Here is a 26,202-nt window from a genome sequence, read left to right on the forward strand (position 1 = left end):
AACTTGGACGGAATTCCAGGCAGAGAGGGCAGCATTGGCAGAAGCAAAGAGAAACAGCATGGTCTGTATATGGTAGCGAGTGATCACCTAAGTGTGTTACTGTAGGATGCAGGATGTGGGGAGAGATGAAATAACAGGGAGGCAGGGGCTAGATGGGCTAGTCATGAAAAATCTTCTATGTGCCACATGAAAGAACTTGCATTTTATCCTGAGGAGATTGGGAAAGGCACTGAAGGGCTTGGAACTCCTGAATATCACAGTGAGGTTGCATTTTAGACAGATCTCTTTAGTGGCAGTATAAAAGATATTTATTTCAGAAGGAAAAAAAAAGTAGAGGTGAGGAGACCAATTGAGAAAGCCTGTATAGTAGTGAAGGTGAGGTAACGAAGGAGAGAAATGAGGCACTAGATGTGGCAGGGATGGGAATGAGAGAAGTGATTTAATGAAAATTCAAGAGGCAGACCAGAAAGGGCTTTATGAATGATTGGTTGAAGGACTTGAGAGAGAGGAATCAAAGAGGACCCACATTTGGGTGAGAATTGGTAGGCTATGTTGTCAACTCAAACAGAACACACGAAGGAGAAACTTTTGGGTGGTTGTGGTGGTGGAAGATGATAGAATTGCTCCAACATCTGAATATGCAGAGATGTTTAGCAGGCAGTCAAATATTTGACTGTGAAGCTTGGGGGGAAGATCCCTACTGAAGGTAAGAGGTTAAAACCATGAGTTTCCATCTTTGGACAGTTAGGCAGTCCTTCTTTATTAATTACTTTCTCTCTGGCCACTACAAATCTCGCTTACTTTTACCTGGTTCTTAAAATGTGGTCTGTGGATAACCTCCATTAAGTGTTACATAGAGTGCCTGTTTATAAGGTCAGAATCTCTGATAAATCCAAGGATACTTTCCCCTACGCTGAACCACAACCTGAAGTTATCCAGAGTATCTCATCTCAATTCCACATAAAAGCTCTTCTAATATTTGAAGCAATTATTATATCCTCTTCTGAGTATTCTCTAGGATAAATATAATAAGCTAACTCAATGAATAATCCCTTTTCTAACCTGATCATTCTACATGACTCCTCTCATTATAAGTTTATAAAATACAGACATACAAAAAATTTTTAAAATAATTTATATTCCTACCACTCAGAGATAATCACTGTTAATATTTTTGCAGTAGATTTAGGTGTTTTTTTAAAGGTACATATATACACTTAATTTTTATAATACACTATCAAGGAATCTATTTAATCTTTAGAATCCATTATAAATATCTTTCCATTCCATTAACAGTCTTCTTTAATGGTTTTAATGACTACATAATAGTAAAAATTATATAATTTATTTAATAAATTCATTATTACATATTTAGGTTTTCAAATTTGTTTGCCGCAACTCTACTTAAATCCAAAAATTTACATTCTTGGGAGAATTTGAGATCTTGTTCCTCAGCATATATCATCAGTTTGGCTAAAATAAACTCTTATAAAAATTTTTTAAAAATCATATTCTCATAGTCAAAATCAACATTGTTTTTTTTTTTCACTTAAAAAAAAACTCTCTGTAAATTCCAAAAGTAAAATAACACATCTCATCATTGTTTTAAATTGATATTCTTCCTTTACTGGTTAGACTGGATGTTTTTTTCTGTTCATTGATAAAATCACAATGATCTTGGATTTGAGAATTCTATTGTACTTTTTTAGTATTAGAAACTGAAAAAAAAAACAGGTATCAGAATTATGAGAGGAAATTATGTCAAAAATGTATGATATATGTATTAAGCACTTGTAGAGCAAGGGAAAAAAACTATAATTAGGAAAAAAATATATATATATATGTAAATGGGAACTAGCTTTCCTAATACTTGAATATCATATCATTCTGCTTTTAAATGTCTTAAGTGTTAGAGGATTGCTTGATAATAATGACAAATTGAACATGTGTATGCAATTTTGCTCCTTCCGGAATCCCCAATTAAACTTTATGAAATTGATTTTATTCTTATAGGTATAATCACATGAGCATAGGAGAATGGGAAAGATTAAGAATTTTGAAGGCTGGAAAGCAGGATGAATGGTACTGAACTTGGAAGACCTCAGAAAGCCAAATCATGAGGCAGACGCAGAGAAGGCCTGATTTTGCACCACAAAATCCTTAAGAGGCTCAGGATCTAAGACACCCTAGAAGGTGGAATGAAAGGAGAGGCTGAAAATAAGGAAGGCTGGTTGAGAAGCAATTGGATCCCCTCAACTTCCTGTGGGAGAACAACTAGTGTATCCCACGCTGACAGAGAACTGGAGATTTATTTTCTGGAGGGTCTCTTGACTTAGCCTAACACCAGGCAGTGATGAAGGTGGGGTACGAAACCCCAGTCTTCTTCTTATACTTGGCTCCTAGGCCTTTACCATACAAGCAGGGTATTACTAAAGCTTTCTCTGGCGACCCTGACCAACGCCAAGGGTCAGAAGAAAGACTTAAGATACTAACCAACAATGGGAACGCCAATCACCCTAAGTGAAGCTCACAACTCATAGATGTTAGGTCCCAAACATATCCACAGAGTTTCCAATATAGCTTTTGGGTTCCCTATTTTTAAACCTGAGCAGACAACTACAAATTATTAAACATTAAGGAGAGCTTCTAATATGAAAGATGGAGACCAGAACAAATGGAAGGGAAAGAAAGCTATACAGAGGAAAATCTATGAGGGGAGAAGAAAACTTAAAACCTAATTAGTATTCTCAGCGATAAGAGAAAAACACTGCCTTCGTGAAACATAAACATGATGCTATTAAAACACAAAAGGACTATTCCGAGAACAAAACAAACTCTTAGAAACATGATAGCAGAAATAAAAAAATTCAACAGATGGGTTGGAATGTGAAGTTGAAGAATCTCTGAGAAAGGAGAGCAAAAAGACAGAGATAAAAAACAGGAGAGAAAAGATGAGAAAAATCAGAGAAAACACTCCTACCATATTTCCCCAAAAAGACCTAGCAGGACAATCATCTCTAACACGTCTTTTGGAGCAAAATTAATATAATACCCAGCAGTCTTATTTTACTATAATATAAGACAATTTTACTATAAGACAATATAAGATTGGGTCTTATATTAATTTTTGCTCCAAAAGACGCGTTAGAGCTGACTGTCCGGCTAGGTCTTCTTTTCGGGGAAACGTGGTATAGGTATAACATCTGGATCACAAGGATCCTAGAAAAAACAGAGAAAGAAGAGAGGGGGAAAATCAACCAAATAATTTAAAGAGATACAAAATAAGAAATGGATTTAGTCTTTTCAAACAGCAACACTAGAAGTTGACTATGGATCAATGCCTTCAACAATTGAAAGAAAAATGACTTTCTTACCAAGAATTCTTTAACCAGTCACACCTGCTCAAGAAACCTCTGGAAAACATGCTTTCCTATATCAAGAACACAAATTCCACAAGAGAAAGACAGTAGGGGGAAAGGAATTCCTAGAATGACATTATTTAGCAGACTTAGAGGACACCCAGGCCAGACAGAATAGTGAGACCCAACAGAAAGGTTATGTTGAGGGTTGGCACCATCAAGATCCCTGCTGGCAGCGTATCTTCTTACCAGAGGGCCGAACTCTGGGATGAGCCCCGATTCTTATCTGTGCATGTTTCCCTGATGAAGTCCTGGCTCTCCTGTGCTCCTGCATCCACCTCATCTGAGTACATTTACTTCACCCCCAAGCGTCTTCTACTCCTGAGGGCTGGAGGTGGGTCCTGGTGATCTTATAGAGCAGCCCACCCCTTCTGACTATATTCCTGCTGGAGGTCCAGTTTTTGGCCCCCCCTTTAGCTCAATGTGATACGCTGTCTATTTACCAAGGCCCCATTTTTGCTCAGTGACTCTGCTGGGAAAACTGCTAAACTCTTTGGGAAGCTGAAGCTCAACATCCCACAGCCTCTGCTAGGATTATTTTCTCCTGGGAACCTTTATCTGAAAGAGGCAGTATCATACTATCTTACCTTGCTGGTTAATGTTTGTTATTCCATTTTTGTATCAACCACCTTTCTTACTCATATATATGCAAACAGTTAATAAAATTAATAAAATATTTTAGTTAATAAAATATTTGCGGAAAAATATATAAGGAAAAGAAGGATGAGAGAATATAACTGTAGAGATCGAATCTTTTAGTCAAAATAAAAGAATTATGAATTATATTTAAAATATACAGGAAACAAAAACTCCTATTATCCTTGAAATTTACCTGTTTGCCCATTTATTTGCTTATCCTATTTTTTAGTTTAAACATATGTAATCTTAGCCTTTCAGATTATCTGCATTGGCATGCCCCAAAATAAATCTGTGATATGAAAAAAGCAGTCATATTAGGTTTTCTTCTCTTGTTTAATAGACAATCTACCCATCAGTTAAAATGTAATTATCTTTGAATCATGTCGCTACAAATAGGGTATTAGTGTTTAACAATACATTTTTGTTATGTTACTGAATTAATACTATCATTCCTAAAATTAGGCAAATACTAAGTAAACAGGAACATTGATAGTCTGCTCAGTCTCTGTAATAAAAATTAAATTCCCTTGTTTGAAACATATTCCTCTTGGAAGAGACACAACTTGGAATCATTCCATGTATTTTATACCTGGGCTAATGTGGCAATCTGTGGCTGGGCTTGAACTGTCATTTGCTGGTTTTCAGCTTCTGTTACAGCTGCATCTCCACTCTGCTGGTTCTCTGCTCCAGATTCCATGGTCATTTAGTCACCTACAATAATATGGAAGAGTGTTACAAGCACTACTGTGCTTTGCGCTTTTGTGACTTTAAAGGCAAATTTCAAGTTATAAATACGTATATGTGGTTGTTAGGTTAGCAAATGCACTCAGAAATCTAGTTAAAATATAATGTAGCTGAATTATTATAAAAATTCGCGGAGTGTAAAAGTTTTAGTCCCTTCAAAAAAGAAAAACCACCTTCCTTTTCTCTTGCTATTTCTTCCCAATGATATTACTCCATCTAGATGTAAGAAGGGATTCCTCTCTTCCATGAATCACCCCTACTAACAAGGGGACAAGGGGTAACAGCGAAGTTATAATTTTTTCCAAACTGTACCAAGCAGGTATGGAGAGAGGGTAGAGAATATAAGTGAGCTGACGTCAGGGCTTATTAGGTACTGGCTTCATGGTATCTACTGTAAGGGTATCCCCTCCTACTACAGAGAATAAGCGGAAAAATTATAAGCTACTTCCACAGGAAATTACTGGTGATAGGACAAAATAAGCCCAAGTTTCAAGAGCCCAAGTTGTGGGATATCAAGATAGAAAGGTGGGCTAAATAGTCACAGAGCCAAACGAGAGGCCCCAAACCCCAAACACTGACAACTTTAGTGCTCTGATTCCTATCCTACGTATAGTATGCACACTACACACACACAAAAACAGCTTTACAATTTTGTAACTGCAAAATTCTGGATTAAGTTAATAAAGGCTGATCTTTTTTTACTTTGGGACCCTGCTTTGCGAAGGGCTAGTGTATCTGTTGGGTAATGTGGCACTGGATGGCAGAAAAAGTAAGTGGCGGGCAAGTCCTAGCAGCAGCAGCTACATGTAGGTTAGAGAAATTTCTGCTAACTGGGGAAGCGATCATTGTAGAGAATTCACGATGAAAAGGATTACTTCTTACTTGTGCACTACTGCTATCATTCCATCCTAGCATATTGCCTGTCAAAATGAATTTATTAATAGTGAGGACTACTTATAATGATTCCATAAATAACACAAAACCCCAATGCTTTTCCAGAATTTATTACATTTATTTTATAACTCTGAAAATTGATAATCAAAATTGTCACGGGCCCTTATGTGATTACTACATGCCATTAGAATGTATCACATACTAATACATTTTGCCATCATTTACAGGGTTCTATAAAAAGTGTTTTACAAGTGACAGCTAAAAATGGAAGTGAAAATATCATTGGAAATGAAATATAAATAACTTAGAAATACAGAATCCATGAAACAGATGACAAAGCACAGGTCAACAGACCTGACTACATAATTATTTAAGACATTCATGTAGCAAAAGCCACCAAGACAAGTGCACAGGGAGAAAATATCTGCCACATATAATTAACACAATAACATCTAGAATACAGAGAAAGTACTAGTTAATAAGAAACTTATTATTGACTAGTTCACAAAGATATATATGTATATATATATTCAAAGATATTCACTGTAGAATTTTTTTAATAATAGCAATACACTGGAAACAAGTATCCATCATTAGGAAGACCATTAAAGAAATTAAAGCAATAAAAAAGAATGAAGTCTATTATGTAATGACACATCAAGCTTTCCAAGACAGACCGAGTGAAATGGTGAGTCATGAAATATACGGGAAAATACACCCCCAATTTATGTTAAAAACAAGTAAAACATTGTTGTAAAGGTGTGTACATGGAAAAAGATCTGGGAAGCTTAGTGTAGCTTTGAGGGAAATTTAGCAGAAGTGTATAGTCTGATGACTTTCGCCTTACTTTTTACATATTTTAGTATTAATCTTTTTCCTTCTGCAAAGATTCAGCATTACTCATACAATGTAAAAACTTTTAATACCAGAAGTCATGGATAACATTTTAAAACTACGAATCAAAAACTGTATTTCAATCATGATTTTGAGATACCTATTGACAAAATATTTTAAATTCAATACTTTTTATATGAAATTACTCTTTGTTTAAATTTTGCCTAAATTGCTATCCATTTCCAAAGAGTAAAAATAACTAATTTTTAAAAAAGTGATGAAATAACTTTATTATCACTTGTGATAATTCACTCCATTGTATACTTACAAACTGTGTTCTTTTAAACTAAAACATTTAAGACATTGAAAGTAACAGAAAGCAACATCAACAACAAAACAGTTTATGTATCCTAAATGTTGTGCACACTTGTGGTCTGAAATAAAACGGCATGTGAAAGCAAAAAACCTAATCTTAGTAAGTAAATGAATCCATTAGAGGACAGTACTGAGTCAAGCCAAATAAAAGCAGAAATCCATACTTTTCTCCAACCTCACCCCTAAGTCATCATTTTAATGAAAATTAAGATAAATACAAATTTGTCATCACAATACTTCCTTTGCAGACAGAGTATATGAAACTGTTTTTAAAAGACTTTATTTCAAGCCACATTTTTTTTTTTTACCTATCTTGTCATCCATATAGTTTCACTCCACCATTTAATTAAAAGCAATCTAAGGTACAGACCATATTTCTTTTGTTTTTGTTTAATACATCTGGGATACTTAATTTTTTTTTTAACATTTAAGGTATAGGGCATCATTACAACTTTTTGTTTCAGAAACTATTTATGAATATATAATAATAAAGGAACAAAACCATTAGCTAACATTAGTAATTATAGCTACAAAGACACATTCAAAACAGGAATGCGATTTGCATACTTCTTCCCTCCCCAGCTACATAATATATTCCTTCTTTTTAAAACAAAGTGTGATATTTACAGTGGATAGGATCCCTCCCCCATGTAAACCGTCAGTGTTTCATCACCATTTCACTCAAGCAGACTACTGATCTTTTTTTCAGAGGAGGGAACAGCCTTCTTCATTTTTATAACGCTTAGCTTGCGTAGATGTCAATGACTGGAGCAACAGTACAAATACTCTCTTTCATCAGAAAATTCAGGTCTTTCTCAAAGTGGAGGTGAGAATAATTTAAGGAAGAACAATCTCTATCAGATGAGAAACTCACTGACTCTATTCCTTGGTTTTCGCCTGGAGGGTACTGAAATAGCAGTCTCCCAAGTAGACTAAACTACCATTTGATGTGGGTATGTTAATTTTGAATTTTGAAAACTTTTGTTCTTTTTGCTTATATCTTCACTTGGGGAGAGAAGAGATGCTATGGTATCATGTGTACAATATTTTTCTATTAATCCAGCAGCAATCTAGCCAGCAGTGCAGTATGCAGACACAGGACCAATTAATAGAGCAGGTTTCCAAAGTTGTTTGAAGAAAGGAAATTGTTAATCATTATACAACCAATGCTTTTTGGGAATGCAAAACAAAAACACTGAACGATATTATAAAATAAAAAGACCATGCACATCTGAACACAGAGAGAATGTTCCATAAATATTGGGCCTGGAACATTACAAACAGATCTCAGAAATCACTGAAAATCTAGTATTAGCTTGATAGTTTTGTGATTCTTCTTCTTCAAATAATTTTGAATTTTAAAAATTTATTTGGGATTGATGATGTATTTAACACTTGGGGATTTTCATGATTTATCCCTAAAAATTAACATAGTCCTTTGGAAATTATGAATTTATAGCAAATTACAAAATAGTGTCATTCCTAAAACAAAAAATTTAAAACCAGTTCAGAAAGATACATACCATTTTGCTATAATGGTCTTTGGAGTTTAACTTCTTAATATGAAAAATAAAACACAAAGTGATTCTGTAGTATTATTCACCCAATTTTGAGACAAACAATGAATGTTGCTATAAGTAGTTGAGAAAGGGAACCTAACACTTGGTAGAAAGCTGGATCTGTCACCAAATGTTCGCTGGACAAATCAAACTTTTTGTTTCAATTTCCTCATCTGTAAAAACAAGGGAGATGGATTAAAAGATCTTTCTATTTTAAATGCTCTAATCCTAGGAAATGACACCACAAGATGCATATACACCACACACACATAATTACATAGGCCACTTAATAAAATAAAGTATAAAGGAAGTATTTCCTTTTACTATATAGTAATATAGTAAAAAGAAACTAAGAATAGGTCATCTAGCCTCTTGAACGTGGGCAAATACAGAAATGTTACCATTTATATATATAAAATCTTGATAATACAACACAACTTGAGATAATTAGCAGTAATTTTTTAAAATGTTACAAGACCAGACAATTATTCAATAAAGATTCTCTCCTATGGCAGACAGTGTCTCTTTTACTCATTATATTGCTCATCATAACTATTGTTACAGTTATCATATAGTTTAATAGTCCTTTTTCTTAATTTTCCTTTCCATCTTAGATAGCTTCAACAAATTTCTCTGACTAGGGCTATATCACTTTTGTACCCTTTACTTAGTAAAGACAGTCGATATTTAACGTTTAAGGTGTAGTTTAAATGAACATCTCAACAAAGTATCAAATGAGCGCTTCCATGACATTTAAAAAAGAGTATGTTCTGCAATAAATAAGAGTGATGGCAGGCCAAAGAGGTACTGAGGATGAACACAGTAATGATAAATATGGGGAGAAAGGAGAACTTTTCTGATAAGAAAAATGGTAGGAGAAAAGGCTTAAATTATGACGAGAAATGACAGTCAATGGCTAGTGTCAGATTTTGTATACAAACAAAGAGAAAAGGAATTATAATAGAGAATGGTCACTCCAAAGCAACTACTATGGCAAAATGAGAATGATGTCTCTTAAAGTAAGTTACTGGTTTCAGAATTTTTATATTGCAATGGATTTTACTTCTATCCTATATAGTAATATATCCTGAGGGAATTCAAATGAATAACTCGTTCACTTTTCTAAAACCAACAATACCTTCAATTTGAACAGTTTACATTATATACATATTTGTAACTAGAATATCATATCTGAGCACTTACGTCAGGCACTGTTCAAGTTACTGGGGATAAAGAAACAAAACATAATTTTAAAGAACTTTGCCCTTGTAAATTTATATTCTAGTGTGTGGGTGCAGGGAAAGTAAACAAGTAAAATGTATAATAAATCATATGGTGAGAAATGTTGTGTAAAAAATAAAGCTGGGGAGGATGCTGGAGAGATTTTCAAGATTATAAAAGATGACCAGTGAAACCCTCATTGATTTAAAGTACCATTTAAATTCACTTACTCAGCACTTCTACAGAAACTACATACCAAGTCAGGGACAATTTTCTGGCAGCATTATTTCCATATCTATCTGCCTCTACCAAGCTAAGTAAAGCTCATCAAACAAGAAAGCAAGCCCGTTTCGTTAGTTTTGCTAACAATCATTACGAAAAAGGAAAGAATGATGCCAATCTTCACCTTGTTCTTTTTCCTCAAATACTTTGACCTTTAAGTGACCAAGTCCTTACAATCCTAAACATTCTATTTCAAGTTTATGAAAAATAAACCTATCTCTTCCACAGCCTAGTCTAGTTTTTAATCCCTTAAATCTATGACCATTTTAATCCAGTTTAGGAGAGTAAGTATTCAAAGAAATGAATTGTGAATTTTGACTCGGAAGAAGAAATAATGTATTTGTAACTAACAACATATGAATACATGCTGATTTTTTAAAATGCAAATGACCTTAATTATAAATGAGGAACAACAACAACAAAACCTCCCTTGCACCCTACCTACACCAAGCAGATTCCTTCGGAACTCTCACAGATTCAAAAGTCCAGGGATTTAAGGAAATTACCAAAGCAGAAGTCTTAAGTCTCCAGGGTAACCATAGCAAAAGGCACATTTGGGCACATGATTTTAAAACTAAGAAACTATTTTGTCATACTCAAATGTATTACCAAAAATATTTTGCAGAAGTATATCTAGAAACATCTATGAGCAATACATAATACTTTCTACATAGTTACTTGGTACCTGTTATTTAGTTTTTAGGATATTGTAACTGTTTGAAAGACTTGCTAATATTCTTTAACACCTTCCACATGTCTTACTAAAGAAAGTGGCAAACTGTTCACAGTGCTATACAAGATTTTAGCTTTGCAGAAACCAATAATTATGTTACATTGTCTCTTTCCCTTTACTTTTTCTCCCTTACAATTTTTTGAGGGCTGTTAATCTTTAATATGTATCATTTATCTTTATCACACAAGTACGTCCAATCTAGCAGAACTAAGATGTATGCAACCAGTGCTGGCAATTTAGCAATGTTCCAGGTTTCTGACGCTAATAATAAGTAGTCTTAAATACAGCATATTTTCACTGAAACCAGATAGCAAAACAGCATATTCAGATGTTGTATGTGTATATATATATATGTACACACACATCCCTCAACACACATATCAAAACTTCAACTGGAAAACATTAGACTGATCACACCCTAACAAAATAGAAAACAGAACAGACGATGTGATAAAACAAACTGGTGTCTTTATCAAGCTTAGTAAATTCTGATAGTTTTCAGGAAGTTTTCTCTGTGCTCTTGCCAAGGTCTATTCTCCCTCAATTAGAGAACAAATCCATACCTCAGCCTCTAGTCTAGATATTAGAGGAAGGCAAGAAAAGTTATATATGAATTTAATTCTCTGTGTTTTGAATCGATATGATTTAATCATTTGTAAGACGAATAAAATCTTGAAAATTTGTTCATACATTTTTATAAATTCTTTGTATTAATAGTAAATGCCAATATAACCCAACCACTACCAAAAAAGAAGGCAGCATATAGCAAAGGGAAATCTTTTCAATGTTATTTAATGAAACAAATTACCTGGTTTATGTGTTTATTGCACTCAACTCAGAGAAAATGCTTTAAGTTCAATATTTATATTTTGATTTATTGCAGTTTTGTGATTACTAGTATATCTGAATGCTAATCTTACTAATTATTTTTAAATGTATAGCACGTGCTATAAGAAAGACACTGTCCTGAAAGGAAATAATAGCAGTGAATTAGAAACATGTTATTTGATTTATAGAAATGTATTGCATGATTTATGACAGCCATCCTAGAATATGTGACTAATTTTATAGTACCTTTCAATAAGAAAACTTTAGTTCTTTCTCAAATCAAAGTTATTTTTTTTTTAAGTATTGGCAAAATATATATGCATTGTTTTCCTTCATGGCTCTGAAATAAGCCTTCACATATCTGGTAACCAAGAGACAAAAGTGTTGCTTAGCAAAGGAGCAACCATGACTATGCATTATTTTAGATAACATTTTATCCCATCTCTTCAAGCCATTCTTTCCTTGGAAACACCCACCTGATATGATGTTTACAGATTTTTACACCATAAGCCTTTCAAAGGAGTGATCCTATATAAACTTCTACACATAAAGTTCTACTAAATGGAGTTTTGGAGAATTTTTTTCAAGGAAAAAAGGATTATACACCCCCTACATATAGTTACTTTTAGAAAAGCAATTTTTGTGTTGACTAAAGAGTAAAACTGTCTTCAAATTTTAAGTTCTGCTTCAAAAACTAGCTCAATGATGAAACTGGTAAGGACCCACAAAAGTTATATCCTTTAAATATTTATAGCTTACTATTCCATTTACTGAACAAAAGCTGAGGGACTATGTAAAAATCACTATTCAAAGGGAAATGAATGTCCAAGTGTTTTTAAAAAATAAGTTTATAAAATCAGTATTTATTATTTTGACAGTTGTTTTGGAGCTAAGTTTGAAATGGTATTCTTGGTGAATTATTTACAAATTAGACATAAAAGAGTGAAAATTTAGTTTTCCTGAAGTGAGACAGCACATGTTATAGTAGGAGTCGTAAGACAGGAATTCTGGTTTTAGCTCTGACTTCACATACAGAGAGTAGAGATGTTAAGAAACTTGTAAGGAATTTACAAGACCGTTCAGGGCTGTACCACACAGCCTTCAACATTATAAAAAGTGAAGAATTGTCTGTGTACTTGGCAATGGTCTATTAAGCAACATGTTTATCATTTTAAGTATGTTTTGCTTACTACAAAAACCCCAAGTGTTCAAGGCACCAAAGGTGTACTGGAACTATATTTAAAAATTAGCCATGGTTAATCCACAAAGCTGACAGATGACAGACAACAACAAAGATTTTATGTACAGTTCTGATAAAAGGCTTACTTCAAATTTAGGTTATCTTTTATCTTTAATCCTGAAAGAATCAGCATCAAGTCCAACCTTTCATGTAGATGTACTATTTTTTTTACCAACCTGGTACTGACTTCTGGTAAGGTCATTTTGACTAATACAATTTCATGCTATTTCTTGTTTCAGAGGCAGGAAGTGTTGGTAAAGCATCAGCATTAATAAAAACTCAAAGTAGAAAAACTTATTTTTAAGCTATGGAAAATGAACCTAATTTCCTTGGCTTTTAAAAAATAAATCTGTAATTTCAGTAAGCTTTAATTGTCTAAAGCATATATGTCTGCTTTCTTTAATCTGTGCAACTCTAAACGGGCAATGTTTTTAAACTTGTCTTTCAAATTTGTGACCCAGCAAGAATGAAACATTCATTAAACAAATAAATTTTCTGTGCCCATTACATAGTAAGTGTTCTGCTAAAAACTATAGGGACTTTAAAAAAAAAAAACCAAACAGACAAGAACCTTTCTCTCAATGAGCTTACAAGCTAATGAGACATAAAATATGTATTATATATGGGCAAGTATAAACATGTGTTGAATAACTATGATTTAAAACCATAAATTATTTTGAAATGTTAGGAATACAATAAATTATGTAAAAAAGGAAAGCATGAGCTGGCCATTTATGGTAATTATACTGATGCAGACCTGAGCAGTAAGATAGTGAAATCAATATATTTTTTCAAGACTGTGGCTAGAATACTTCCTTCAAGTGAACTTTTATAAACCTTAACGACTGTTTAGGAACAAAAATTCTAGTAAAAATATTAAAAGCTAGAACCTTGAAAATTATCTTCACAAAGAGATAATGCTACAAGAGTGCTTCTATTGTTATTGCTTGCCCAGGGAAAAGGCTCTACCAGCAAGTAAATTATTTAAATTCTTTAGAGCTCAGTTTAGCCATCTGTAAGAAACAAAGGACTTACTACTACTTCCTTCATGGTAAAAGTTTGTAAAATTTGAATTACCCAAATACAGTAGTTTATGAGAAATACACTATACCCACAACAAACATTATAATAAATTCTCATAAATGATTCTCAAAATATAGTACTTTAAAATGCTTCACTTAAAGTTGTTATTTTTCGATTTTTATCTTTGCTTCTTTTCATCAGTTCCTCCTACTAATGGATCTGGACAGAATACAGGGAAGACCAGAGGAGGTGGGATATAACTCCAAATATGAATTAGTGGGTTTAGTTATTTTTCATTAAATCATGGTGTTTGCCTGGGCATTCAGCGATACTTGGAAAATGTTTGCAATAATTAAGAATTTATGATGTCCAATATAGGACACCAAAAGCACACATCACAAAAAAATAAATATATGAACTGAAAATGAACACTAAAAAAACTTGTGCCTTAAAGGACACCATCAAGAAAGTGAAAAGACAATCCACAGAATGGAAAAAAATGTTATAAATCATGTATCTTCTATCTAGAATTATAAGAACTACAGCTTAACAGTAAGAAGACAACCTAGTTAAAAATGGGCAAAGGATTCAAACAGACATTTCTTCAAAGGAGACATACAAACGGCTGATAAATACAAGATGCTAGACATCATCAGTCATTAGGGAAACACAAATCAAAACCACAATGAGATACTACCTCTCACCCATTAAAATGGCTATCATGAAAAATACTAAGTGTTGGTGAGGATGTGAAGAAATTAGAACTCTCATACACCGCTGGTGGGAATGTAAAAAGGTACAGTAGCTTTTGCAAACAGTCTGGCAGGTCCTCAGATGGTTACACATGGTTACCAAGTAATTCAGCATTTCCACTCCTAAGTATATACCCAAGAGAAATGAAAACAAGTGCAATAAATGTATGTTCATGGCAGCAGTATTCATAACAGCCCAAAATTCCGAATGCCCATGAATTCGATAAAATGTTGTATATCCTTAAAATGCAACATTATTTCACAATAAAAGGGATGAAATATTGATACATATTACAACATGGATGAATCTTGAAAGCATTATGCTAAGTTAAAGAAACGTATCACAATGAAAACCGTATGTATAAGTCCATTAATATACAATGTCCAGAACAGGTAAATCTATAGACACAGAAAGTAGATTTAGTGGTTGCCTCGTGCTGGTGGCATGGAGAAATTGAGGAGTGATGGCTACAGGATGCGGGGCTTCTTTTGGGAGTAATGAAAATGTGCTAAAACTGACTGGTGATAGATGCACAACTTTGTGAAATCAATGAATTGTACACTTGAAATTGGTAGACTATACGGTATATGAATATTTTAATAAAGGTGTTTAAAAAAGAATCTATGATATCCAACTTTTAAACTGCAATATAATCTACCATGAAGGAGAGAGCATTAAGAGTCAGGAAATCTACATTTTAGCCCAATTTATCATATCATTCCTGTTTATTGTTCCTCCAAGTCTTAATGAAATTTAAAGCTTCCTGCTTTACATTCAGAGTGCCTTATAATGTGGATTTATAGTTAATGTAATACTTTATTCACCATTTGTGAGCCTATTAGGTTTATTCTACTTTCATGTCTTCATTTTTTGTTGTCCACGTCACTTCCTAGAATACACACCTACCCAAGTTCTCCAGTATTCAGTTTAAATTCTTTTACAAAACTTTTCATCACCAAATTAACTTTTTAAGCTCCTATAGCCCTTCAAGACCATAATGAAAACTGATATACTGTCATGTATGTCATTTTCTCTTATACTATTTTTATCATCTCTACTATACTGTAAGTTCCTTGAGGGCGGAAGCCACATATTCAGGCTTTATTGTTTATAGCAACTAGAACACTTCATTTAATACCTATAAAAATACCTAACTGAATAAATTTTCTTATGATTATTTCACAAACAGTAAAAAAAGTTGATGGTTAAATGTTCATTGATAAATGACTAGATTGTTAAATGGAAGTAAAACCACGGTATTACTGGTCAGAGCAAACAATAAAGCTGCTACTGATACTTTCAAGAAAATACCACTTTAAGAGTACAAATAGTTCAGAATAAGCAGTATACTTAATTGATGAAAAACAAAATATTTCTGAGTCTCCCATTGCCAATCACTTACACAAATAGGTATAACAATCCTCAAAAATGGTTATTCAGCTTTGGCTAAACAACAAACACTTTTAGTTACATCTATACTGCCATACAATTATAACCAGAAACTCGTATGCAGATAACCAGCTCAATCGGAATACACTAAAAATTAAAGAAAGAAATCTTTAATTTTTCAGAGAAGATTCACTAATCTTTGGGAAAGACATTTTCTATTACTACTGGTATAAATCAACTTTCAGACCCACCTCCACTCCTACCAAGGTCATTACTTAGCTATTTTAACTTCCACTTAATTCTCTCTTCTCCCACCAAATGTCAGTCTTCTCGCCTTTTGGGGGGGAAAAAAAATCAACATCAATTCTTCGGACCTCTTCCACTCCAAACCTTTGCCCCTTGTTAGATTCTTCCGAGATCCTAGATTAATCCAATGGCAGGAAGAAAATTAATATGGACTTTTCATCTTTGTTCAGACAGCCCATCTCATTTATGGTAAACTCCTTTCTTATCTTATGTGAACCCTGAGAAAACAGAAACTCAGCCATTTGAGTTTTCCAAGGAGTACTACTGTTGTTGTTTTTTTTTTCTTTTAAAGTTGAGATTTGTGTAACTAGCCTCATTTTTCATCACTGGAGATGAAAATACTGTCTTCTACTTATCTGTTGGGATATACACCTGAATATGAATGATTAATCTTTTTTCCCCTTCTTTTTGGTAACCTAGAAGACAAGTGAGCAAAACTCTGGGTTAAATATAACAAAACTTATCTTTATAGGGCCACCTCAAACAGAGCTAAGAGAAGAATGCAAAACAAAACAAATAGGACACAAGACAAGAGTGTGCATATATTAAAGGGAGAAAAGCATTTTAACAAACAGGACACAAGACAAGTGTGCATATATTAAGGGGAGAAAAGCATTGTGAACGAGAAGACAGACAAATGGTTAATTCTTATCCAAGTTTCAAATGTGTCTCAAAAACCTACACTTACAGATATGATAGCCTAGAATAAGTTTAAAACCATACTTTTTCTTATGACTTCAGAAAGTTGATCAGGGCTAATCTCTTATATAATGACTGTGCTAGCATATACTCATATATTAAATGGCAGAGGAAAGCAAACAGCCATTTTCACATTATTAGTTTGTTACTTTAGTTCATGATCTTCACTGATTCCACGATACTGTGAGAAATCACTTAATTCCCAGGTAGTCCAGACATGTTCCAGGAGGAAAATTTTCAGTCTTTACAGATTTCAAGTATCTATCTCCATCTCCCCAAATCTGTAAAAGTGCTTTGTAAACATTTCAGTATTGAGCAGGTAAAAACAGTACATATTAATATTTTATATAAAATACTAGTAAATCCTCAAAATAATAATAGTAAAGCAGTATTTTTACATTAAAAATGTTAGCACATGTAACTGTCAACTTGAGCATACAAAGAATGAGATACATCACAACAGCTTCAATTAATGATTTATTTTTTGAAAGACAGAGTTTGTTTGCCTGCTGCCAGATTATTATTTATCATTTTCTTTCTAAGTTTAATCAACTTAAAAATTCACAGCATGTGTATTTTAAAGATAAATACACTAACAGCATGCATATTTAAAATGTACTATAGTTAAATGCTGCTTATAAAAGCCAAAAAAAAAAAAAGACAGTGATGTACTGAAACTTGTTTTGTGCTCTAGCTGAAATAAGTATTAACTTGATCCAACTAGTTGACCAAGGACTTTCGGGGCAGGAGGTTATCTAAGCAGTAAAATCTCAGTACACAAGCATATAGGTGAAACTATTGTTTAGGTATCAAATATAAAACTCTGATAATTACACTAAAAATATTAGAAAATCAAATAATATGTAAAAAATAAATACAAGAAAAAAGCTAGTACACTAATCAGTATTAATGGGTTATAATATCCCATGAGAATAGTTATTTAGGTATCAAATATAAAAAAGGACTGTACTATGAGAGAGAGAAAACTATAGAGACTGTTTGGGCTGAAACAGTAATAGGAGGTAGAAGTCTGTTCAGGACTGTAAGAACCTCAACAAGAGTTAAATTCACTTTCATAGTTAATTCTTACACAGCTTATTTGCCTTTTCATGCACTGAAGCTAAAAAGGTAATTGAGGCAGTTCAAATAAATTCCTGTCACAAAATGCTATTTCTCATTTAATGAAGTATTTCATTCTAAGAAATAAAGACAGAATGACAGATTCCCTTAGTTTAAAAGGTCATATAAGACCTAAAAATAAAATCAGCTCATTAAGTGGTTGATAAATATAGGTAGATCCATACGATGGAATGCCTCAATAATAGTAATAATAATAATAATAAAGCTCTTTATGTATTGATACAAACCAATTGCTAAGCAATCTTAAGTGGAAAAAAGCAAGATATACAATAGTGTATATAGTATATATATCTTTTGTATAAAAAGGGGGGGTAGGAAAACACATACATATTTGCTTGTGTACAGATAGAATACCTCTGAAAGGACAAGAAATCAGTAACACTTGGGTGACTGGGGTGGGGGTGACACACATACACGACTTTTCCTATATTTTTTGTTTTGAATTATGAACTGAGTGAATTACTTATTAAAAATAAAATTGGAAATATAAAACTATTAATATTCTTTTTCCATTATTTTACCAAGTATGATTTCTCTTTCCTTTGATCGCTTTCTTATGACATATTCTGCCTTATTAGTCATTGAGTCCCTAAAAGTTTCCTTTAGGGTAGAGATAAGAGTGTTAAGTAATTTATTTTTTGACTTGCTGCAGCTTCTGCTCCACTGTATTAAACATAGTAACATTAATGATGAATAATTTTAATAATAGGAAACATTTGCTGAGCATTTGTGAAATACCTGATATTTAGTATGTATTAAATATTTTTATAGTTTACATGTATTAACTTATTTAATCCCCACATTTCTGAGGTAGATGTTGTACATTCATGACTGAGGAAACTGCCCAATGTCCCACAACTAGGAAGTTAAAATAAAACTTAAAATGAGTATCTATCACTGAGTCCCTAAGGAGGTACTTTATAATAATCTCACAACCATATAAAGTGGGTGGTATTATTCTAATTTAACAAATAAGGAAACTGAGGCTGAGAAAGATTAGGAAATTTCCCGTAAGTCACAAAATTCCTTGAGGGAAGGCACATGACGGTAATGGCCAAGTGATTCCAAACCTAACGCTCTTTCCATTAACTACATTCTCTGTCACAGTAAATTATAACTAAATATTTGAATTACCATAAACTGTTGTCTCAAGTGATACTGTGGTAGAAATGAGTTCACACGAGTAAGAAAAACAAAAATCCTTGCATTTTTTCCCCATTCCCTATCTACTATATCCATACATTCAGATTGGAGCTCTGACTATTCAATAAAGAAGACGTCACTCGAAGTAACACTGTTCATGAAGAAAGATATAAGACTGTCACAGGCTGCTACAAAACAGTGCATATAACTATATCAGACAAGGTATTTATGGAAGAAATGAAATTATAAATTTCAGTGATACATTGTAAACATTATGTTACAAGAAAAGTTTTTTCTACTATGGGAAAAGATTTTTAAATTGAGGTGAAGTGGGGGATACATACTTGGTTTTATTGTAACCATATATACTCCAAAAAACAAAACCCCGTGTTTTAGGAGACAGAACAAAGCTACTTATCTAGGAAGAAACAAAAATTTCTATTAAGGAGATCTAATCAAGAAGATGAATTTCAGAAAGCAGAAAAAAAGAGGTGCCATTTTATGGATCAGATTTCTAAGTTTCCTTAGGCTCTTCCGTGAAAAAAAAAAAATTCAAAAGGGGTAACACTAGATTTTTAAATCCCATTTAAAACATTTCCTAACATTTTTCAATTTCTGTTAAAGATTCATTCACTTTCTGAATACAGGTGTCCATTAAAAAATAAAAGTTCAAGCAGATTTAACTGATTTTTACTGATCCCTGAGAGGGTATAGAAATATAATTTAGTATCATGCTCCAAGTGAATATTCAATTAGTGAATATAACAAAGTTTGAAAAGTTTTACCTGGAACTGCTAAGAATTACAGATTATGAATCTATAAATAAAAGATCTTTTGGATAAGGCTGAAGAAAAAAATCCATCGGAAAACTTTTTTTTTCTTTTCAAATTTCACAGTGTTATTGTTCTGTATTTTCAGTAACGAAAAAAATTTAATCAACATACACTGGTTTGCAGAAAATCTTTCTTAAGGAAAAACAGTGCTCTATAGCTTCATCAATACTGTAACTTCCTGTGTTTGGAAATAAAATCATCTTCCCAAGCCTTATGGAAAAATTCTTTATTACATCTTAAGTTTTTCAATAACAAACTGCTGATGTGTTGTTGTTTTTTTTTTTAAACTGGCAATACAGCAAAAAATAAATAAAGTTTTGGAAAAGTGACTTGGATACAGAAAAATCAGAAGACAGTTCTTTACCAATCAATATTTATTCCTAACAGGAAACTTTGTACATATTAATCAATTGTATCATACTGTCATAGATTTTTAAAACAACCTGTTCATCTTTTGCACCACCTAAAAGTAACCGTTTTGGCTTTACTTTTAAATCAGGAAATGTGCAGTGAGTGTAAAAGATTTCAGTATCTGGCAACCAAAAGTATCTTTTATACTAAACCTTTAGAAGGCAGAACGGATGCAAGCTAAGGCCAGAATGAAATTCTATCTTCTTAAGAAGGTATGACAAACTTAAATAGGTCATATTCCAGGTCCTTTAAAAATTATCTTTTAATCTTTAATGTGTCAATGCCTTTTCTGCTGTGGCTTTTCCCAACAGGGAAACAAAATAAGCCTTGTGGTTTAAATTATTGTCAGTCTCAGGCTGGGGTTACCTACTTCATGGGAGACAAATAATGGATACTTTTAAATGCCTATTTTTTGTTAGTATCCATCAATATTATTGAAGTTTAGATAGAAACATGTGGGCAACAGGGTAGGAGGTGGGATGGAGAAATCCCGAAGACCCAAACGCGGTTAGCAAGGTTGGGGAAAAAAGTGATGTAAAGCAAAAGTACGTCGGCTAATATTCGTTTCAACGAAGTGTTTCAGAATGATAGATCTCAAATGATAACCTTATTGAAAAGGGTTAAAACCGAAACTGTTTTCAAACACCAGCTTCCCTTTTACAAGATCCCAACAGTTTTTTAAAAGTTGTTACAAATATGTTTTTCTTAGCACCCCCTTCCTCCCCAAAAGAATGCATTTCCATGACTACTGAGTTCAAAAAAAAAAAAAAAAAAGAGGGTGAGGGACAGAGTCAAAATTATCTAAAAATGCACGAGCCCTCATCATCTCAACTAAGCAGAGAAAACAACAGTGTTTCCCCAACGGGGTGGGAGCAGGGGGAAAGGGCATGAATAAAATACAGGACGAGAGGAAACCTTTGGTTTCGAACTTTATTGCACAAAGAGAGAGCGGAGAAGAGGAGGTCAGACGTTGCCGCGCTTCTCCGCGCGAAGCGGGCACGGCAGACAAGGCGGCTACCGGGAAGGCAGGCACCTTCACCTCCTCTGCCCTCCACGGTCGCCTTCTTCCTCCTTCACCCCCCGCAGGCACCCCGGCGGCGCTGCCCGGGCGGACGGCCGGGCCGGGGGCGAGGCGGGCGGCGGGGGCCTGGCGAACCGCATGGGGGCCAGCAGCGCCAAGATGGACCGGGACGGGCAGGCGGCCTCCCCCGGGGCGGCTCCTGGCTCCCGGCTCCGCGCCCGCCCGGCCTGGCGGCGGCGGGAACGCGGGCGCCAGCTCACCGCGGCCAGCCGCCCGCACACACCCCTGGTCGCCGGCTCCCACCCCGCCCGCTGCCCGCCGCCCCCCGCCATGAGCGCCGCCGCTGGCTGCAGGCAGAGTCGCTGCCGCCCCGGCCGCCGCTGGCTCCAGTCCGCCGCCATTATTCTTTGTTCGCTGCGAGCGGCGGCGATGTTGTGGGGCTCGGGCGGAGGCTCCATCTTTACCGCGGCCCCTCCTGCGAGGGGAAGGCCCCGAGCGCGGGTGTCCGGCGCCTCCCCGTCCCCCCTCCGTCCCCCCGGCTCTCTCCGGCTCCTGCCTCCTCCTCCTGCTCCTCTTACCGGTGGTACAAGCTCCTCCGTCACTGCTTTCGTTCGCGGCCCGGATCTCGCTGGAGTTTTATTCTCTCCCCCACGTAACACACCGCGTCAAACTACACCTCCGCCGCGTCACTCACCAACACTCCGCTTCTCCCTGCCGCCCGGGCCACAGGCAGCAGCAGCCGCCGCCGACTGAGGAGCCGCAGCCAGGGAGCCAGCCAGCGCCGCCCAGTGCCGAGTGCGCAGCGGCCGCGCACGGAAACAGCCGAGTTCGGCCCGGAGGAGCTCGAACGGCCCCGCCCCTCGCGCTGGAGGCGGAACTTCCCGAAGGCCTTCGGGCTCTTTCGGGCGAGGCGAAGGGGTTCCGCCAGGAGTAGGACGGCGAAGGTGGGCTGAGACCAGCTGGGGGAGGAGGGTTCCAAGCCCGCTGGGTTTTTGGACCGATAAAACCTGGCGGCGGAAATTTGAAAGAGGAAGTGGGGTTGGTGTGTGGCGGGGTGGGGAATTCCCGAGGGGTGTCGACGACTCGATGGAAACCCCCGTGTGGGCCTAGCCCTGCGGCGGTAAGCGGCGGGCGCTAGGGTGGCTGCGGCCGCCGGCCCGGGAACTTTCAAACGCTGCCGGGACGTGGAAGGCGCGCCGCGGGGTCTAGGACGCGGCTGAATGCGGGAGTCGTGAGAGGTGGGGAGGAAGGGCTGCTGCGCGTCTGCAGACGCCCCCAAGGCCGGGCAGGGCCGGGCGCTGGCACGGGAGGCCACTGCGCTGGGCCGGCGCGGGCCGTGGGTCAGCGGGGCCCCGGTGGGGAGGGCTTTCCTCCTCACTGCACTGGCCTGGCGGCCCCGCTCAGAATCAGCTGAGAAACCTGGCGGCCGCCGGCGACACTATTCTATTTTGGGGGTGGTGGGGGTGGGGATGGGGAGGCTCTGGGACTTGTGGCGTCTTTGCGGGGTTCAGCCCGGCTGCGCGGGCATCCAGGGTGATCTTCGGCCCTGCAGGGCCTCCTAGCAATGACCTGCCCTGACCGAGGTTGCTCTTCGCCACTTCCGAAATGTCTGCCCTCCTCCCTCACCTGCCGCCTTTTTTCTGGCATCCTGCTGTGTCGCTTTCTTTTCACAGCCTGTTTTCTGCAGCAATGGTTTGCACCCACCGCACCCTGTTCTTCACCACCCACTCGGGCTCTAAACCCGACAGTGTGACTTCTGTTGCCTCGCGGCTACTGAAACTCCTCTCTCAGAGGTCGTCCAAGGTCACGATGTTGAAGTCATTCTCCTTTTTATTGAACCCTGCAGCCCTCTCCCTGGGCTCTCAGGTCTTTTATAATTTTCTTTCTGTCCCTTAAAGCAAACCTGTCTTTAGGAAGCTGGTGAGACGGTCCAATCCTGAACTCCACCCCTTATTGGCTTCCTGTTACAAAGAGTAGCCCTCGGTGGTACTCGTTTATTTTTCCCTTCGTGGTACTCCGGGTCGATCATCTCCCGCTTTCTTCGGGACTTTGCGCTGAAGCGTATCCACCTTTCCTTCTGTTATTTTCAGTCTTTCCATCTCTACTGGCTTTCCTGTTTAGGATTTAAACATGTTTAAGTCTCACGTTTCTTTAAAAAGATTTGTCTCCTTAAATCCCTCTCCATCCATGACTTAAGTTGTCTCTTACCCCGTGGACATTCTCTCATGTCCCAATTCTCAACTCTCTCCAGTGGAGCTTCTGTTCCTACCACTGGACTGAAGCAGTTCTGATTTGTTCCAGACAAGCTTCAGTCATCATCTTATGAGACTTTCGTCTAGCATTGGACACTATCGACCACACCATCATCCAGGTAGACTCTTCCCTCTGCTCTTATATCAAAGTTTTCCTCTGACCTCTCTGGTTGCTTTTTAACAACCAGCTTCTCCTCTTTTATCCAACTCTTAATGATTGGAATCCCACTGAACTGAGCCCTCTCCGTGAGCCCCACCATATACACTTTCCTAGGTGGTCTCATGCTCTTCCAGTACCTTCAGATACGCTCTGCCAAAGTCTGGCCATCCCATAACTCAAGCCTAGATCTTGCTTTTATCTCTAGATTCATATTCCAACTGCCATTACTGCAGTTTCATTGGATGACTGGGGCATGTCATACTCAACCTGTATATCATATTCCCTCCAAAACCCTCCTCCCATAGCCCTGGGATCAGTAAAAGGCATCCTATCCATCTACTCATTTCAAGCCAGAAACCTGAGCTGTCTCTGACACACATCAGAATCACCTAGACCTGTCTGCCTTTAGAAATTGACTTTGTGGCCTCTCTCCATTCCTATGACCACTTTTCCACACCCCACTCTAGTCTAAGCCACCTTCATCTCTTGCTTGAAGTACTGCAAGTAGCTACCATCCAGAGCCTACGGAATTGCTCTTGGCTCTTTCCAATACATTTGCCATGCTGCAGACACCGTAATTTTACACATACAAATCTGATCAATTCACTGCCCTGCTTGAATTCTTTCGGTGGCTTCCCTTTGCGTACTGAACAGTCTAAGCTCTTTATTGTGGAGACCAGGCCCTCCACCACCTGGGCTTGTCATTCTCCCTAGCCTCTCCAGCTGTCCTCCTAGCTTTGCGCACCAGCCATATTAATCTTATTTTTTCCAGGCTCCTTTCTCTTTTTTACCCTTACTGTAGGCTCTCACCTCGTTATTTACACATACCATTCCCCTCCCTTGGAATTCTTTTCTGTCATCCTCTCCTACCTAATTGTAGCATCCTTTTCTGATTTATCATACCTGTAATTATTTATTTAGTGTCTACGTAAGGTCTGAGCCTGTGGGGACCATGTCTGTTTTGTTCACCACCAGCTTTTCCCCTTCCCTTTCATCCCTGACACAAGCACAATGTTTAGACTATAGCGGTACTCATTAAATATTTATGGACTAAATAATGAATATCTGTGCGGTTCTGGGATAAATTCCTTAATATTTTTAAATCCCAGTTCAAATCCTGGCTCAGTCACTTACGGCTATGCGACTTTGGGCAAATTGTTCACTCTTGTGCTTCGGTTTTCCCATCTGTAAAATAAAGATGATGACAGCACCTGTGTCATAGTGTTATTGTGATATAAAATGAGATCATTCATGGGAAGCGTACTTGGAACAGTGTTTGGTATATGTGTATACGTATTCAGTATTAATTAAAATGTTGCCTGTTACTAGATTTTAGTTGCATATCTCACCCTTGTGTCAAATACATTGTAAATTTGAGTTTAGCGTCTCCCTGCCCTTCTTCTTACCCTTGGCATTATTTACTCTGCTAGTCTATATTTATTACCTACCAAATATGGTCATTTTTTATTTTAAAGTTTCCTCATGTTCTGCCTCTCTGTTCACACTGACCTTCATGTAGGCTGTACCTCTTTATGTTATAGTTACTTTCCTGACTTCCTAGGTGCTTTCTGACTGCTGGCCCACTCCCCCTGCTCACTTGTGCCCTAGTGACAGTCCAGTGGGCCTCGGTTAGTAAATCCTGTATTCTTGCCTTCTTTCCTGGTCTCTTTTCACTTCACTTTGTTCACTCATTCATTCAATCATTCATTCATTCAAGTGCAAGTTATTTTACTAAGCATTTTGGATATACTTCAGCTTTGAAATCTAGTCTCCCAATATCATATATTCTGCTCTAGCATCTCCATACACTGTAGAAATGAACTAGAAATATTAAACTTTCGGCATCCATTTTTTGTCTCTGGGATTTGGAAAATACCCCCGGTTTTGACTTAAATTTTTATTGGAAAATATGGTCAATATTGGGGAGATAAAAGTAGAGAAGAGCACACGGATGTAACTTGACATAGTATTAAGTGCCGCAAGAGAGGTCCAGAAAAGGGGGAGGGTCTCTTGAGATGATTATAAAAGTTTTCAAGGAGAAGATGATATTTGAGAACTTTTCTCTAACCACGGCTTCCTTTTCCTGTTATTTTTCTCTTGCTTCCGCTGTTGAACCTAGTTTTCACCCTCACTGCAAATTCAAGTTCCATGAACCCTGCTTATTCTCATGACTTAATTTGCTTTCCTACCTAACCCCAAGGCTATGGTGACTTCTCTTGTTTATTCTAAAAATAAATATCGAGTGGCACCTGCTTTGTGCCGTATACTTTTAGAAATTGGGGATCAGTGCTATTAATGTTATCA

General features: G+C 36.8%; 1 protein-coding gene and 1 long non-coding RNA gene across 8 annotated transcripts in view; one reads left to right on the forward strand and one right to left on the reverse strand.

Moving 5' to 3' along the window:
* The window catches only part of CREB1 (cAMP responsive element binding protein 1), a 58,941-nt gene extending 36,650 nt beyond the window's left edge, over positions 1-22,291 (reverse strand). For 2 of the 6 annotated variants that reach the window (XR_004423644.1, XM_033111725.1), the window contains exons 1-2: positions 22,065-22,251; positions 4,648-4,769 (exon numbers count right to left, since the gene is read on the reverse strand). Coding sequence is in view for 4 of the 6 variants with exons in the window: in XM_033111725.1 (XP_032967616.1) it covers positions 4,648-4,761 (114 nt within the window). In the remaining 2 variants the exon portion in view is untranslated. Of the gene's footprint in view, positions 1-4,647; positions 4,770-8,428; positions 8,638-22,064 lie in introns of all 6 variants that reach the window. The other 4 variants (XR_004423645.1, XM_033111728.1, XM_033111726.1 and 1 more) reach the window with 3 other exon arrangements.
* An 11-nt stretch (positions 22,292-22,302) lies between these two features.
* LOC117025698 (uncharacterized) overlaps positions 22,303-26,202 on the forward strand; it is a 71,384-nt gene continuing 67,484 nt past the window's right edge. For both annotated transcript variants that reach the window (XR_004423647.1, XR_004423646.1), the window contains exon 1: positions 22,303-22,430. This is a non-coding gene — a long non-coding RNA (uncharacterized LOC117025698). The remainder of the gene's footprint in view (positions 22,431-26,202) is intronic.

The sequence above is a fragment of the Rhinolophus ferrumequinum genome, chromosome 8, assembly GCF_004115265.2.
Source record: "Rhinolophus ferrumequinum isolate MPI-CBG mRhiFer1 chromosome 8, mRhiFer1_v1.p, whole genome shotgun sequence".
NCBI classification, from domain to species: Eukaryota; Metazoa; Chordata; class Mammalia; order Chiroptera; family Rhinolophidae; genus Rhinolophus; species Rhinolophus ferrumequinum.